Raw genomic sequence first — 16790 nt, 5'->3', positions numbered from 1 at the left:
GCTCGGGATAAAGGAGAGGACACAAGGCACAGCCTCCGACCCTTTGCTATCCGGAGAGGGGAGGACTGGCAGGGCGATGGTGATGGTGGCCGTGGCCCTCCCTTCCGCTGCCGTGCCCCGCCCCGTCCGCTGCCTCTCCCTCCGCCCGCGGAAGTGAGCGGACGGGATGCGGCCGTGCCACCGGCGCTGCAGCCGCCGCCGTCCCGAGCCCCGGCGGTGAGCGGTGAGGCGGAGGGGACGAGGCAGCGCCGACGGAGCCGCTGCTTGTGCCTCTCCCCATTCACACCTCCTGCTTCCAGCGCCGGCCTGCGCCATAGGGTGAGCGGGTGGGGCCGGGCGGGGGTCGTGGAGCTCCATGGAGCCGTCGCTGCTGCCGTTCAACCGGGCGCTGCGGGATGCGGTGCGGGGGTAGCGGTGTTATTTGGGGTGAGCGTTTATTTATAGGTGCGGGGCGTTCGTTCCGTGCTGAGCCCCTCCCCGGGTGGGACGAGGCGGTTGGAGGCGAGGGGGAGGCGGTGGCACTGCTCTGTGTGGCTGTGGATGCTGGGCGACTAATCCTAATCCGTGGTGGCTGCTGGCAGCGCTGCGGGCTCCATGGATGCGTGTGGGGAAAGGCGGTGGAGATTCACAGGGTTCGGCTGTTGGGGGGGTTTTGTTTTTAGGTTCTGTGCTTTTTCCCCCCTCCTTTAGCGCAGATGTTTCTCTTGCAGATGTTGCTGCAGGTGGGGGCGAAGGGAGCAGTGTGATTGCCTGGGATCTTGGGGCATCTCTGTCTTCACCTTTCAGCTCCAGTGCTGCTGTTGCTAAAGACTTTTGTAACTATCGACTCAAGTACGCTTTCGATGGAAAATGAAGGTAAAGGTCTCATCAGAGTCACTGACTTCATTGGAGCTAAGAGGATTTGTGCATGCAATTTGGTGACAACTCCGACTGGTGCGTGTGTATGTTTCACTGTTCCAGGGGGTTGCAGGGTTGCTCTCGTGTGTTAATCTTGCGGTAGGAATTTTGCTCTGCACTTTGTGGTCTAAGACGTGTAGGACCATTGCTTTCCTCATTTGTGCTGCTGCTTGTCGAGATAATAATCAGTTTTATTCTGTCCTGGCAGATCTTCAAAGTCTCTGTTGTGTATTCTGGTGCTCTGTGTGTTTGGAATAGACAAGTTCTATTTAGACAGGGGCTTCTGAGCGTTAGTTGCTTGGTATTTGCTTCGATTGTATGGTTTTATTGAATTTTATCTTTTAGGGTGAAATTGAGAAGTGTTGAATTTTGTATTGAAGTATTTTTGTGAGTATTTTGTGTTCTTAAAATTTAACTTCATTCTCTTGGGCACTATTTATTAACAAGTGGCACTGAAATGTTGAGTTCTACAGCTTGTAAGATCTGATATGAAGTTGTAAGCGCTGTGTACAGAAAGAGTATGCTCTCCTGTGCTTTCTTCTTCCTGTCTAGTTTGGAAATTATTTAATCCTAGGAGTTATTTCACTTTTTCCATGTTGGTCTTCAGTTTATACTCTGGAAACCTTGAAAGCCCCTTTGTGTTGGTGATAGTGACTGTGAGCTTACTTCCTCCTTCCCCTCCCCTTCTGTTTTGTCGAAATCGCTGAAATGTTTTATTTGTTAATACAGATAATACATATAAGAAGGAAACCTGTTGATTCTCCTCACTCCCTTTGTGTCATCAGTATTCCTTGAAGGTATTGGATGGATTTTTCTAGGTGGAAGCTGGATTTCCTTTTCTGTAGGTTGTTATGTGAAACCTAAAAGCTCCTTTTCCTCTGACCCCATCCTGGAGAGAGTTGCTTTTTGAATAGTTTGACTTGACTGAAGAACTGGATTGAGTGTGCCTGGTAGACTAACAAGTATTTTCTATGGTTGGATATTGTTCTATTCTGAAATATGGCTGTCATCTGTGACTGGAGATAATGGTGAAGTCCAGCCTATGTTGAAAACTGTTTGGGTTATCATAATCTGGCATATCAGAAGTCTTCATGTTAAAATAATGTTAGAACTTTCTTAATTCTATTGATCATGCCTTTCAACTGAGTATTTGTGATCAAGAACATGAAACTTATTAGGCAGAAGGAAGTTTGGAGTGTGGGGAAGCCTCTGTAGAAGACTGATCTTTGTTTTGAGAGGTTAGATAGCTGATAGAAGTAGTTTTAGTGCCTTTGCATTTCAGTCGCTGTATTGAGAGTAAAAGGTTTTTGAATGGGCAACACTGGGGGTGAGGGAAGGAAAGTGGATATAACACCATTGAATAGAATCATAGAATAGGTTGGGTTGGAAAGGACCATAAGATCATCCAGTTCCAACCCCCTGCCATGGGCAGGGACACCTCACATTAGACCACGTTGCCCAAGGCTCTGGCCAGCCTGGCCTTGAGCACTGAATAGAAATACAGTGGGGGGGAAGTAGGTGTCTGACACTTGTGTGCTAAAGCCAAAACAGCAGGAAGGCTTTTAATGCCTTTTAGTTCTATTACCAAATAAATAGTATATCATAGATGTAGTTTATAATTAACTACATGCATGATAGTATGGCCCCTTCTAATTTTCTGCATGCTGGCAGCACAAAGATGGCATTTCTTCAGTTTCTTACAGGATAAATACATTATGTTTAGAAATGAGTAATGTTTGTATGATGAAAGTAACAATACTTTTTAAAAGATGGTCAGACACATATTTCAAAGGTAGAATTAAATGCTATGGTTTATTGAGCCTTTCAGAATAGAGGAGGCTCCTGGGGGTGTGAGAAAAGTTAAACTTCAATATCATTAAAAAGACTTGAGTTAGTTCTTTTACCGTTTGTATTACTTTTCCACTCCCCCCCCCTCTATCTCATCATTCAGTCTCCAGACAGGCACATATATTTACAGCTGTCTGTTTTGGTGTTCTTGGTATTTCTGAGCTCTTTGGGGTTTTTTTTTTTAGCCTTTTGACATTTGGAGACAGCCAGACACTACAGCTTTCATATTAGAACTTCCCATCACTCTTGAGAGGATGAATGTATCTTGTCCAAGAGGCGGGTGAAGAATCTTTGTCATCTTGTAGAATACAAATTGCAGTTAGAATATCTTGAAGCTTTTTTGCTTTGTTTTGCAAGCTTGTGTTTGAAAAAGCTCTTTGGTTTGGATATTGAGCAAGAGATGGCAGTTGTTTGTCCTCACCCAACCCCTTATCTGGATGAATATTCAAGATTGGGAAGTGATAAGATGGTTTGTAAAACTGATGTTTCCCTGGGTTGATTCAGGATTCCTAAGGAATATTGTATGTTTGCTCTAAGCTAATGAATCGTTTGTCCCAAGACTTTGTGGTTCCTGTCTCTTGTGTGGAGGTGATTAAACTTCCGTAAAATAATCATGTATCTTATGGTAATGGAGAAGAGAGAATTTCCCATCATAGGACAACTTTTGCTGACCTCAGTAAAACTATGACTTAGAGGAACAATGTTTGTGTTTCCGTTTGGAAAGGTGGAATTCTCTGAATTCTTTCCACAAGTGGAGCTTTCTCTTGATCTGTAGGAAGTTAAGAGGACTTGTAGAGACAAAACATAACTGAGTGCAAACTGGGCTTTGTCATTTTGGATCTCTCCACTAATGCCTTTGGGCCATTTTAACAAACCTTTTGTAGTTGTAGTCTGAGGTTGTTTTCTTTCTTTTTTCAGGTGATCTTTTAGATCATGATAAGGTCTTTGTTCTAGCCAGGATTGTCTTGTAGAAGACTGCCTTTTAGTAGAAAGATAAAGAATACAGTCTAGGTTACATCAACTTCGAGCTTCTCTGCTCTGAGGTCAGACTATGGTTACAAATGCAACTTGTTAAATAGGAGTACTATTTTATTACTAAGGCCTTCTGTAGCATTTGTTTTCAGATCATTAAGTGTTTAATAGAAGAGGTCAGAGTAACATTTTTATATCCATAATCCAAAAAAGATCTTCCAAATACCATGTAGCAGGTTAGTACAGAAACTCAGACCAGACTTACTTTTAAGTAATAAACACATGACGTGATGGTTCTGAAACCCTCCTTAACCTTCATTGTTTTGAGTCCTAGTTCGTTTCAGCTAATCTTCAAAGACAACGTCTGTCAGTAGTAATTTCAAGATGATTTTGATAGCTGGGTGAGTAGTGATTTATAAGTCAAAATTTGCTTTTTCTATGAAAAAGAGGCTTTAATACTTCACCTAATCCTGAGGTGACAAATGAGTCGGTTTTGTTTGTCATGTGCTTGAAGAGCAATTAGATTTTCCTAATGAATTTCACAGGCATTTTTCTTAATGGTGAAAATGGGCTTAGCTCCTACATTTAACAGATTGAAATCAGTGAATAGATTTTCTTGTCTGGGGACAGTGAGTTAGCACCCTGGACTGGCTCATCATGGATTAGGCAGCTGTAAATACTGACAAAGGGGTGAGTATGGGTGCACACGCAGGAGATAACAGAGGGGGAAGGGATGCCTGCGGCAGCAGTGACTTGAAAGCAATTTAAAGTGTTCTAGAATGGCATCATCAATTGTTCATGAAAGTAATATCCAAAGTAATCAGAATGAAATGTATGATGGAAAAAAGGTAGAAATCTGAACTGACTTGGTGTTATCACAGCAGTTTATGTCCCTTTTACATGTAGAGGATTTCTTAATAGACTAATAGAATGTTGATATTCCTTGAGTACTGTTTCTTACCTACTTACAGCTTGAAGAAAATTAATTAGAACCCAATACCTTTCACTTATGTTGGCAAAAAAGTCACATCTGCATCTCTTCTGTTTAACTTGGAGGATAAGGTGAGACACTTTAAGTGGAGGGTCTTCAGTAAAGGCCAACTCTAGTAGATACCTTCCTGTGTTTTAGCAGTGCTCTGATAAATAACCACTAAGTTAACATAGCACTTGTCTTGCATTAGAAGCATAGATTTCTTTTTTAACTGGCCAGTGTCATCTTGTAATCTGTTTGTCTGGTTGATGGACTGTTAGATGGTTCAAGTCTTCGCTTTCCACTTTTCTTCCCCATGCAGATAAATCAGAAGTGTTAATCTGTAGTAATTTGCAAGTGATTTAACATGGAGTCTGCTTGAAGTAAGACATTGCTCAATGTGCATTTAGTTATTTTGCTACCTTTGTTTATGTGAAAAAGGGAAAAAAGTGGTGTTAGGGAAGTACAAAGCTCTCAGGGTAGATAATTTAATGGAAGAGAAATATTATTGCTTGCTTTTTTGGTGGACAGGGTCAAGTACGTGGTGATCTTGGGATGCTCTTCTATAGGACTGAATGAAATGGTCTCATTACTGCTGAAAGAAGATCCTGCCTGTAGCTGTGTTCATGCTGTAGGTGTTGTCTTGGCTGTCAGGCAGGTTAGCCCAGCCCTTCTTTCCCCTTGTCCCCCGTTGGACAGCTTTCTGTTGAATTAGGAAGTTGAATGGGCTTGTGAAGCATCCAGTTAATGTTGAAAGCAGTGAAGGACAAAGGAGTGAGATCTTTTAGCACAAGCAAACCATTAACTTCACTCATTTCTTTATGTAATCATAGTTTCAGTTCAATGGAGATTCACCTATATACGACCACAATGGACTTTTGCAAGAGTAAAATTAATAAGTAGATTTTGGTTGAGACCTGCTTTTGAATTGGTGGAGGAGATCAAGTGATATTTAATTGTCAACAGGTGATAAAATTGGCAATTGCAGTGTGGTTTATAGGAGCTAGAAGTAATATAAAGAAACAGTGCAGAGCAGAGAAGGAAAATGAAATACAGTAAGGTATAAATTTGGGACAGGCATCTGTTTCTAGCTGTTTGTTTTGTAAACGTTTTACTCTCAACAATTGGAAGGGATAAAATGGGTAGTGGGTTAGCAGATGCAGTCTAGAGAATTGCTTACAAATACTTTTAAGTGCAACATTTTTTGCAGTGCTTCTTTCTGCATACATAATTCACCAAAAAAAAACCTTGGTGAATACAGTCTTGCTTGGTACTAATGATAAGAAAGCTTACTACCATGAGTAGAGTAATTATGCAGTGAGTTATGTTTGCATTTACATTGGCACTGACACTAGCTTGGTCCCGAAAACTGTTGTAAACTGGAAGTTTGTGATATTTTTAATTGGGAATTTGTTTTGTCACATTAGGAAATAACTGCTTTGCTGTCAAGGATATCATCAGTTATTGGGTTTTGGAGTTTCATTCATTATTTTAAACAAATACAGATTGATGTGTTTTCTTAATACAATTATATGTCAACTAAGTCTGCATGTGTTATAGCTACACTAGCAGTATAGCAGAGGGTGCTAAAATTCTTTGTAAGTGATTGCTGTTCAAGTGTCATCCTTAATTTTGAGAAGCTCAGCACTTGAAAATGTTATGGGAGAGAAGCAGACTATTGGAGAGGGGCCAGAAGCTTAAATGTTCTCTTCTAGCAACTCTCTAGCAAGATAAATGACTGATACGTAGAAGCAAAGTTCTTTTGGCCTTCAACTTCTTAAAGGCTTCATGTGAACTGGGATTTAAGCAGAGCTGTATGATTTTTGGAGTCGAGAGGTGGCCATCAGTGCTCTCTCCCATGGATGGTGAGTTTCTCAACTGACCCAGTGCTATTATATATAAACTTTGCTTTCATCAGGGCACTAGCATTGATTTGATCATTTTAGTCTGTGCTTAGGGTTCTGCTCCTTTTGTTTTCCTGATGAATAGGTAATGACAAATGTAAGAAATGTCCAAGCAAACTTTTCCACTGTTCAAGGAGGTTTTTTGAACAGGAAGAATCAAAGGTGAATGTTTTGGCCAACCAAATACGGGTTGGTTTGATGTGTTTGCAGCGCATTCTTGGTAACTCTGCCACCTCAAGGCTTTTGGCAACCAGGCTTTAGATTGATCGTAGTACGTCCTCCAAAGTATACAGAAGTGCTCTAAACAGTAAATCTTTTGTAGTGATTGAATAAAAAGTTTGAATGTTTGGCATTCTTGTTTCAACTGTATAGTACATAAATGGGCTAAAGGAAGATAAAGTGGTGTTGGGTGGTTCTTATGATCTGCAGTACTGCAGTCAGGTTAAAGTATCATTGTTTGTGTGATATTTTTTCTAGCTAGAGAGCAGGCAGTTGTCATTCACATGGCTTGCAAGATAACCATATGGTATATGCAACGGTTGCAGAAAATTGCCCAGCTTTACTGTTGTGCTGGTAGCCTCAATTGAACTGTATGTTCTATTTTCCTTCCTAGTTCTTTTTAAAGACGACACGGTGAAACATCCTGAAAGTTAGACATATTTGAGGTTGTGGAATGTGTTTCTCAGAGCAATGTTTTCTTAGAAGTATTTAAAGTAGTTCTCGAGCTTTATAGACTACTGTGGAGTTGATAAGCTGGATGTGAAATGGAGCATCTTAGTCTTTATTATGCTGCCTGAACTAGATAGGGTTGGAGTTAGGTCTCTTTCTTGAATATTTTACAACTTTTAAGTTTGGGCAAACCTTGAAATATAAGATGGTTGTTGCCAGTGTTTATATTTCGGTTTCTTAGGAATGCAGAGGTGTTGTATACCAAGGAGTACACCTCTACCCAGTGGCTGGTTGTTGGTCATAGTGAAAGTCCTAACCACTGCTGAAATTGTACTGGAATACAAGGCAGTGTTTTTTTCAGGCTTCTGGGGCAGCTTAGCAGGTTGTTCTCATAAACTGGGTATTTCTGTTTCTTTGGTTAATGGGTTGTGTCTGTGCCAGATTGAATATCGCCCTTTTACTCTAAAGTCTGACAAAATAACACACAATAGAAAGGGTCTAAAATTACGTGACCTTCCAGGATAGAAATTGCTCTGCAAGTAGAACTCATTAATGCAAATTGGTATTTCTATTTCCTTCTGGCTTTTTTTAGAGACAGAACTTTTCTGTGTGCACTGCCTTTGATGTGGGGACTTCTGGTGAAAAATACCATTGAATAGGAACAAATTTCTTTGAATAGTAGAATACAGGGGCTGCTGCAGCCCTTTCCCCAGATGTGAAAAACCATCATGCTTTTCCAAAGGAGTCCATTCAAATGAAGGTAGTAGACACTCAGTTCAAAGCCTTCAGAAAGTATCTCTTATCCTGAGCAAATAGTGCCGGATAGAAAGCAAGTGCCTCATTAGTCCACAGGCTTCAACCTTATGGGGGTGGAAAGGGGCAGCTCTGTGCAGCTGCAGGTAAAATATTCTTGTTGCAAATTGGTCATGGATATGTTGAGTGTTTGGCACTTGTTGCTCTAAGAAAGCAGCATTATTCTCCATACAGTTATTTTTCAGCATACAATGCTCTCTGACCAGGTTCTTTTAGATAATCCACATATAGAAGGTGTAATGTTTTAATATCAAATATATGTATCTGAAGGATACCTTCCAGTCCTCTTTGTGCTGAGGTGAAGTTAGCCTCTTTGCAATAGATGTAGTTAGTCACACCCTACATTATGTTCTGAGCTTCATAGGTGCATCACCCTTGCCCATCTCTTCTGGGCCTTGTGGTATAGGGGTTTATTGGTCAGTCACAGTATGAGTATTTTCCATGTCTAAATTTATAGGGGTTTGAGGCTCATTAGAGAATTTTCTAATTGAGAATACAGAAAGTAATTGGTCTTTGTGACTTAATCATGTGAGATATGCACAACTCTGTCAGTGCGGTCTGTATAGATGAAGCCTTCCTGTATGTAACTTCCAATTTTATGCACATCATTAAAGTATAGATAAATTTGTTCATAAATCAAGCATAAGATGTTAAAAATTGAACTTACTTAATGAAAGTAAGTTTCTAGCTTGGCTGCATTTATAGTTTGTAAACTCAATTGCATTGATTTTATTTTATTAAATCTGTATCTGCCACATTCACCTACTCTCACCTGCTTCTTCAGTTAACATAACTGATGAATTTCTCTGGAGATTTAATTCCTATTAAAATCTGGTGAAATTCCATGGAGGAAGTTGCATGATGGTCACAACCATGTTGGGTATTGCTTATCTAGAATGGTCTGAGTATGCTCTTCTCTGTCTCCACTTCTGGAATCCTTATGTGCATCTAGGGTTTGCTCCTGAATGTGAAGTTTGTTTAGGACTTACTCTAACAGTTGAGCATGCTCAGTGCTTGTTTCTTTGGCTTGGCTTTTTGCTGTGTCTTGTCATCACTTGGTTGTTGTTCTGTGGCTGGGACAAGGGTCTGGGAACCTTGACTAGTTCTAGACAAATGGGGGAGGCAAAGACAGCAGAAACAGCTAATGAAATAGATGTTCTTAAGGACATTGTTAGAAAGTGACTCTGGAATCACAGGCATGGTGCTGGCCAATGACTTATTTAAATGAAGAGTTTGAAGATAGACAATAGGATGGTTGAAGACCTGGATCTCCAAAACCTCTAGCCACAATATCCTAATGAGTAGGGGAAGGCTTTGCACTGATGCTTCATACTGAAAAAGAGGGGTACTTTAATTCTGGGTAGAGTCTTTTTCTTAAAGATACCTTTCACAGCCAAGAGTCTTTGCCTGTCAGGAGCTGTTTCCAAAGTCCATGTGCATACATGCAGAGGCTCAGACCTCTGCCCACTGGCATCTATTTGATCTCTAGCCCTGTGTGTTTTCAGGATGCCAGACAGTGCAGAAAAGGTGAACACTTGGTCCTTTATGTTACTGTGTGCACAAATGTCTACGGTAGTTGATCTGTCTGTCGTTACCCCTCCACCCCTGCCATCCTGGCTCTGAGTTTTACAGAACTAGAGCAGAACCTGCTTAATAGAATCAGAGCTTTCTAAACCTTTCTGTATGTATTACACACGATTTGATCATGCAGAACATCTTGGGAAATGGGAAGCTTGTAAGTTTCAATCTGTTTTGTATTCAGTGAAACACATTTTATTCTGTTGGTGAACAGGATTTGTTTTTTTAAAGTGTGGGAATAGTAGACAAAAAATGTAATTCTTACGGGTGAGGAAGTGCTGATTCTTTTGGGATCCCAATAAGAAAAGCACAAACACTTGCAAGATCAATCACTATTGATAACTCGGAAGAGGTGATGGCAAGGTATAAAATCATATGTCCTTTCTGATGCTGGGAACCCATAGATGATACAGCTTTAGATGGATCTCTGGTCAGGGCATGGCTTCCTGTAGCTCCTGTCTGCTCTGAGTTCACTAGTACTCTTATTGAGTTTGCACACAGTACATTTTCATCAGTCACTGATACCAGCCGGGTCTGGAATGTTGTCCAAGGGACAACAAGTTCTAATATCCTATCTCATTAATGAAGCTGCAGTTCCTGAGAAGGTGCATGTAATATTCCCAAGTGGAAAAGACAGCGGACTGTACATACACTTAAGATTAAAAATGCACATTTACTGATTATGCATTAATTATATGTACATTCATTAATTTTTGTATTGATTAGACGCAGTATGATTCAGTAGCAATCTCATGGTATCCATGATACAGAGGCATATACCTGGATACAGGTCTTTAATTGCTCCTACAGTAATATTCTCACAGGTAGATCACTACAAACACGTTGAAAGGTATTTGGTAGTACTAGAGTTGGCTGGAAAGGGGTTCAGTATAAGGGGAGTAATGGGGTAAGTTTAGGCTGACTTGGTCACTTGTTCAGACAGATGGGAAGATTCAGAAGACAGTGATAGGTATGGTTAAAAAGCAAATACTGGAAAGCAGGCGGAGTCAGTGCTTCCAGTCATCTATTTACATATCAGTTGTGCCACAGTGTTTCCTGAGAACGAGCTGTATTAACCTGCAGTTAACCAGGGAGACTTCTTGTATGGTGGGGTAAACAATTCTTTCTGAGAGCAGAGTGCTTAAATCCGGATGATAGTTATGTGATTGATGCATGTTTCTTGGCCTAGAAATGGTGATGTGTACATTGGAAGTGGACCGAGAAAGGGCCTTCCTGATGCAGCTATTTATTTTTGTTACTTAACATCCTGCTTCTTTGTTCCTTGGTAGGATTAGCTCCAAGTGAGGAACGAGAAGCTGTAGTCACAGCTTCAGAAGCTTCTGTGGTGATGCTTGTCTGCCCATCCGATATAGCTGCATAGGCCAGTATCATTTCTTAGCTCAATTAGCTGTATAAATACTTGGCCTGCACCAAAGTACTGAAGTGTTTTAAGGTATCAGCCGGTAGATGCTTGAAAATTAATTGCACCATAGGGTGGGAAGGCATCTAAGACAACTTACAATATACGTGGGTTGACTCATTTAATATAGAACACTGTGGTTTTGGGGGTAGCTTTTTTGGATACACTAAAAGGTGTTGTAGAAGCCCACATCTCCAGTATGCAGATCTGTGTAGCAGTCTAAAGGAGAATTTGCTGACAGTATCAGAGAAGTAATCTTTTGATTTGTGGAAGTAATGCACAATAAAGGCAGAATTATCTGCTTGAATATAGTTATTGTGTTCCAGCATGTAGCAAGCACTTTATTTTTTTCCTCCTAAATTGCTTGGAATAACCCACTTAATATTTTGGAAGGTAGTGATGAAAAGTGATCAGGATCTCATTGCCCAAGCAATTAAATTTAACTGATGGCAAACTGTTAGATGTTTGAAACTGTTATTTGCTAACTATAAGCATAGTGTAAGCTACACAGATTGTAGAGTTTATGAGAAGTTAGATTAGGAGCCATCCAGAATTGGTTTACAGTATATAACTTCACCCTAGAGAAAGGAGCTGCCTATGAAAAGATCTTTGAGCCTTTACCTTTTCCAATCCTATAGCAGATTTTCTCTGCAGATTGTTTTCCTTTTCATTGCATACAGTACACAGTGTTCTGTGTAAAAGTGAGAGGTAACATGAATGAAACATATTAAAAACCAATGGATTTTTGAGTCCTGTCACAAAAAGATTGTCAAAATCAGCTCTGTAGCACAATTCTTCTGTGCTAATGGAGATTCATTTGGAAAAGCCTGATGATCTCTGAGAGTACTTTTAACATTTCTGTTTAAGGATATTTACCTTATTAAAATGGCCTTAAAAAGCTTATTAGACCTATCAGGCTTTCTGAAGCCCCAATTGATCATATTAGAGAAATGATCAGTTAGATACCTTTATTGAATTGTTATTTGTGTTTAGCAGCCACATCAGTTGGTATAGGGAAAAAGGTTTTTCTCAGCACTAAAATTTAATGGCTGTCAGTTCAGCTCTGCATGCTCTTACTGGGATGACTTGGTTGCTCAGCATGTTTGTTGGGAATGTGGAGTCATCTTGGTCAAAGTCATATGTTTCTGGATTTGTTTTGAAACAGCACTTAGGCTTAATGGTTTTCAGCCCTGAACTGGTGTTTGGAGGCTAATAGCAAGAATGTGGTATCTATTTGCAATGAAAATCAAAAGCTAGTACTTAGAATGGGAAACATTAAAGAGAATAATAGAAGCTAGTAATTCTGTAGGGTGTTTCAGTAAAGTGGGGGGATTGTGGCGAAGTCCTGGGTGGATGTTTGGCTTAGAAAAATGTGGTCTGAGAAAGCTGAAACAGAAGGTTAATATATATATATATAAGTATAACCATTTAAAGTGTGAAAAGTCTTATTTCTAATGGCAGTTTCCTGAGAATTGAATTAATACAGATTTATATGCATAGGCTTAACAGCAGCTGTCACTAGATGTGTTCTTAATTGCAGAGTAGGTGAATTTGAATGAAACTGTTTCTTCCTAGGGATTGAATCTTGTGAGCATCACGTGCTTCATGGATGCTGGTAAAAGTGGTGGTACACTTAACCAAAGGCTGTCTGCATGATGTGATTTGGTTTTTCTTCTGGTGTTGAAACTAATAGTTCTTTTGAATATACATAAATACATATACAATAAATACATATGCAAAAATATCAGTATACATAAAATGTTGAGAAAGATTCTATTATTTGTAGAGCCATGTCTGAAATATTTTTTTACTCAATTTCTTGTATAATTTGTAACATGGGAAAGCAATAACTTGCTATATAATTTTTGTAGACATATATATTGTATAATAATGCATATTCACCATCCTTTTTAAAGAAGACTTACTTCAGTGTATATACTTATGATTTCCATAAATACCTAACCAGTGCTGGAGTGTATTTAAGTCACATATTTTGTAGTACTGTAAAAGTTTGACCACAGACTTTCCAATTCTTTTGTCTGCCATAATACCCCAGTTGAAGAACTCCCACACACACCCCATATTGCCCTGCCTCTCTTCTTGGTCTCTAGACGAGCCTTAGAGCTACAGTGAAGGAGCAAGTCTTGGTTTACTGTTTCACTAGGCGCTGCATGGCAAGTGTAGAGTTCCCAAGGCTTTCTCTTGAAAGCAAAAGCATGGGAGTTCCAACCATAGCACATTCACCTTTGTTCATCCTTTCCTTGGTCCCCTGGAAGAAGCCTTTGTGGAGTCTATTTAGGTAAGCAGATAGAAAAACAAATACTGAGTTGAATTAATATCAGCTATTCTATGTGAGTACATGGCAAGCAGCATGTGGTATGGAAAATGATGGTTGTCATACCCTTTTTAGAGCATAAAAATGCTGAATTTTTTTAATGTATTGTCATCTTGAAGTACTTTATATTTCAAGTCTCAGAGGAGTTTTAAACAGGGCAATAATTATTTTTTAAAGCATAAACCTACCTATTCAAATTGTGTGCAAGCATAATGGGAAAACCATTTCTGTGCAGTGTGTGTTTGCATGTCAAGTGTCTTCCAGTTAATGGAGAAGGTGGATGTGTGTGTGGCATGATGGGGGAAGAAAGTATCAACTCAGCTTATTAAATAAGCAGGAATTTGGAAACTCTGCATTAAATATCAGAGCAGTGCTGAGCTGTGCGGTCAGTGTTGCTGTTGTGCAGTTCACAAAGCTTTAGCTTCCTAAATTCATAGGAAAACATTACTTTTTATAGTATTGACTTGAAGCTTTTGTACTGTAGTCAAATTTTATGACTTCACTTGCATCTGTGCTCTTGTTTGAGGTTTTCTTAATGTTGTTTCTCCTTTCTTTGTATAGGCCTATTTAGGCTGCCCTCATTAATGAGTAGAAAAGCAGGGGCAGGGAATGGGATTTACCTGAGGCAATTACTTTCTGACCAGGTATTGATGATAATGAGCTAAAGGATTATGGATATATGTAACTGTTAGGATTTTGTCATCACATCATTACAGAAATTAGTCTTCTCAATTGAAAATAGGCTGAATTGTAGATACTTCTTAAAGTGCAGTGCTTACAGGAAAAAACCCAAACATTTTAATGACCTTAATACTGCATTACTCATGTATTTTGAAATGAAATGAAACTCTCCTTCCCTTCAGACTTTGGTTTTGTTTCTTAGGTTGCACATCTTCAAAAAATCCCTGATGGTGACAATGAGACAATGATTCCTGTACTGTCTTCAAAAAAAGCAAGTGAATTGCCAGTTGACGAAGTAGCGAGCATTCTGCAAGTAAGTGGGTTTGTATCTCTTAAGAATGTGCTGATGTTACTAAATGATATATCTGGTATTTCTTAAGGACAGATCTTGTCATTGAAAGTGTAGGCATTGTCATGCAGTTTGATGCTAGCTGTTTTCTACTTCTAAAAGAACACTGATTTTAAATTGTTACTCAAAATGCTCTAGCCTCTGACAGTTTCAGAGGGGGATGGGATTCAACTTGAAAGTGTTTGGGTTTCTCTATGCTTTCAAGATTGGTTTTTGGTACTAAAAAACCTAGAGTCAATCTTCCTATAGAATTCTGGCCTATTTTTCATTGCTATTGCTTCCATTTCTCTAAGGAACCCTTAATGTCCTTAATTTATTTTGGTAGCCTCCACTTTAAGTGGAGAAACAGGATTGAGAAAGTTACCCATTGATAGATTTATGAACCAGTGAGTCTGGGTTAATTTTCATGATAAATGGTCTTTTTTCATTTTCTGGATGCTTGACTGCTCGAGGAGTGCACCATGATAAATGTTGGTCACTGACAACTCAAGACTTTGGAACTGTTTCTGTCATTTGGCTGAGTAACTTAACTCCTGACATAATCCTCAAGACTCTGAATTATGGCTGCAGCTTGGATACTTGTAGAGTTTTCTGCAGGGAAGACCAGTAATCATTTAGAAATATGAAGCAGCATCTGCTTCTGTAGTTCTTTGAATGTCTAGTGGAATCACTTAGGTATTGCCAAACTGAGTTTTAGATTAACAGCTAGTTAGCTTTATTGTCATACAAGCTTGGTACTAGTGTTTGTATTTCTAATATTGCTAAACTTGTATAGTCTAAGGCTATATAGTTTGGAGTTGGAATTTATTTGGAAGTGTAGTTTATACCTGTATATAAGTATAATTTCTGACTGTTATTCTTTGCATACTTTAATAGGCTAATCTTCAGAATGGCCTAAAAAACTGTGAAGTTTGTCATAGACGGGCCTTCCATGGCTGGAATGAATTCGATATTAGTGAAGATGAACCACTGTGGAAAAAATATATTTCCCAGGTTAATATTTGTGTCCTTTCTGCTTTGTGGCTTTAATATGTGTCTGTAGTTTTGCTTTTCATTTTGATTTACTTAGGTTTCACGTGCATGAGCATATTCTGGTATAAGAAGGGAAACAAGCATAATAGGAGCTTTAGAATAATTTACCAACTTAAAAAGCTTTTATCTAGGTGTATGCCAGTGCTTTAATCATATGATTTGTTCTGTAATGTAGGTTCATAACTAGCCAAAGGGTAACATTCAGAACTAGCTTGAGGCTTATATTAGCAGAATAAAGTTCCCTGTAAGTGAAGACTTGAGCATGAATCTCACTAAGGTCAGACACAAATGCCTATGACTGTTGGTAAATACTTAAAAGGAATATGAAATATGAATAACTTGCTAGTAAAAGGAAATCTTAAAACCCAAAACTGCTGCCTTTGAACTGAGGTGAGGCCAGACCTGATCTTGTGTTAAGCAGAACTGGCAAAAGTCAAGTGTGAATTATCTTATCAGTGTGATTTATCATTCACACATGTATACACACACACACTCATGTGGGCACACGCAGCTTTCAGAACTGTGTGGAAGTGTCACTCCTTCCTCCCAGCCTACAAAAGGTACTTGCAATACTACACAAGGTATTTACAGCAAATTTCCACACAGAAGATTCTTCTAATGAATCTTAATGTCACATTTCGATCAATGTTTCCTGCATCTTGTCTGAGCAGCAGTACAGTTAAGTTCTAGAGTAAACCCTGAAGTAGTAGATGGTTAATTCTAGAGAAACTGTTTTACTTGGCAGAGACTAAAAGGATGTCCTTTGGCATTAATGCTGTATTTTCCTATGTGCAGTCGCGAATTAGCCAGATACATCAGAACACTTCTAAAGCATATATCCAAGTCTGTTTTAGGTAGGATTTAAGACACATATTTGCTTTGAATGTGCTTATCATGTGTGCTTTTAGAGTGTTCTGTAATTACAGGAATGTTCTTTTTTTTTTTGTAACTTTTTGTGGTTTTAGGCAATGTTACCAAACAGGGGCCATGTAGAAGCAAAAGCCTTCAGTATTAGTCTGAAGAAAGCATATGATCTAAAAGGAAAACTTGTGTCTTCTAAACCAAGAAATTATGTATTGAAAGCTATGAAGTATATTGCTGCCTTGATAGTGATCAAATAAATTTCAGGCTGCTTTTTGTATATTTAAATACAATATAAATAAATATGGGAGACAGTTTTCTTTGTCTTAAAAATGTGAATTAAGAAATGTAAGAAACCTTTTTTGCTGTTATAGATCACATACTGACTATTCAAAGTATTTAAAAAAGGACTCAAACATCTGAACTGTACAGAGTCAGATTTTCTTTGCACTGTTAGGTTA

General features: G+C 39.1%; 1 protein-coding gene across 5 annotated transcripts in view; it reads left to right on the top strand.

Annotated features, from left to right (window-relative positions):
- The window catches only part of ATP2C1 (ATPase secretory pathway Ca2+ transporting 1), a 58274-nt gene that overhangs the window by 15560 nt on the left and 25924 nt on the right, over positions 1-16790 (top strand). For 2 of the 5 annotated variants that reach the window (XM_013127935.3, XM_031045212.2), the window contains 2 exons: positions 14290-14400; positions 15313-15429. In XM_013127935.3, the coding sequence (XP_012983389.2) occupies positions 14290-14400; positions 15313-15429 (228 nt within the window). Of the gene's footprint in view, positions 1-152; positions 319-710; positions 934-14289; positions 14401-15312; positions 15430-16790 lie in introns of those variants that run through there. The other 3 variants (XM_034060947.1, XM_034060951.1, XM_034060954.1) reach the window with 3 other exon arrangements.

This window comes from Melopsittacus undulatus, chromosome 1 (assembly GCF_012275295.1).
Source record: "Melopsittacus undulatus isolate bMelUnd1 chromosome 1, bMelUnd1.mat.Z, whole genome shotgun sequence".
Classification (NCBI taxonomy): Eukaryota; Metazoa; Chordata; class Aves; order Psittaciformes; family Psittaculidae; genus Melopsittacus; species Melopsittacus undulatus.
This window is presented reverse-complemented; position numbering and strand designations above follow the sequence as displayed.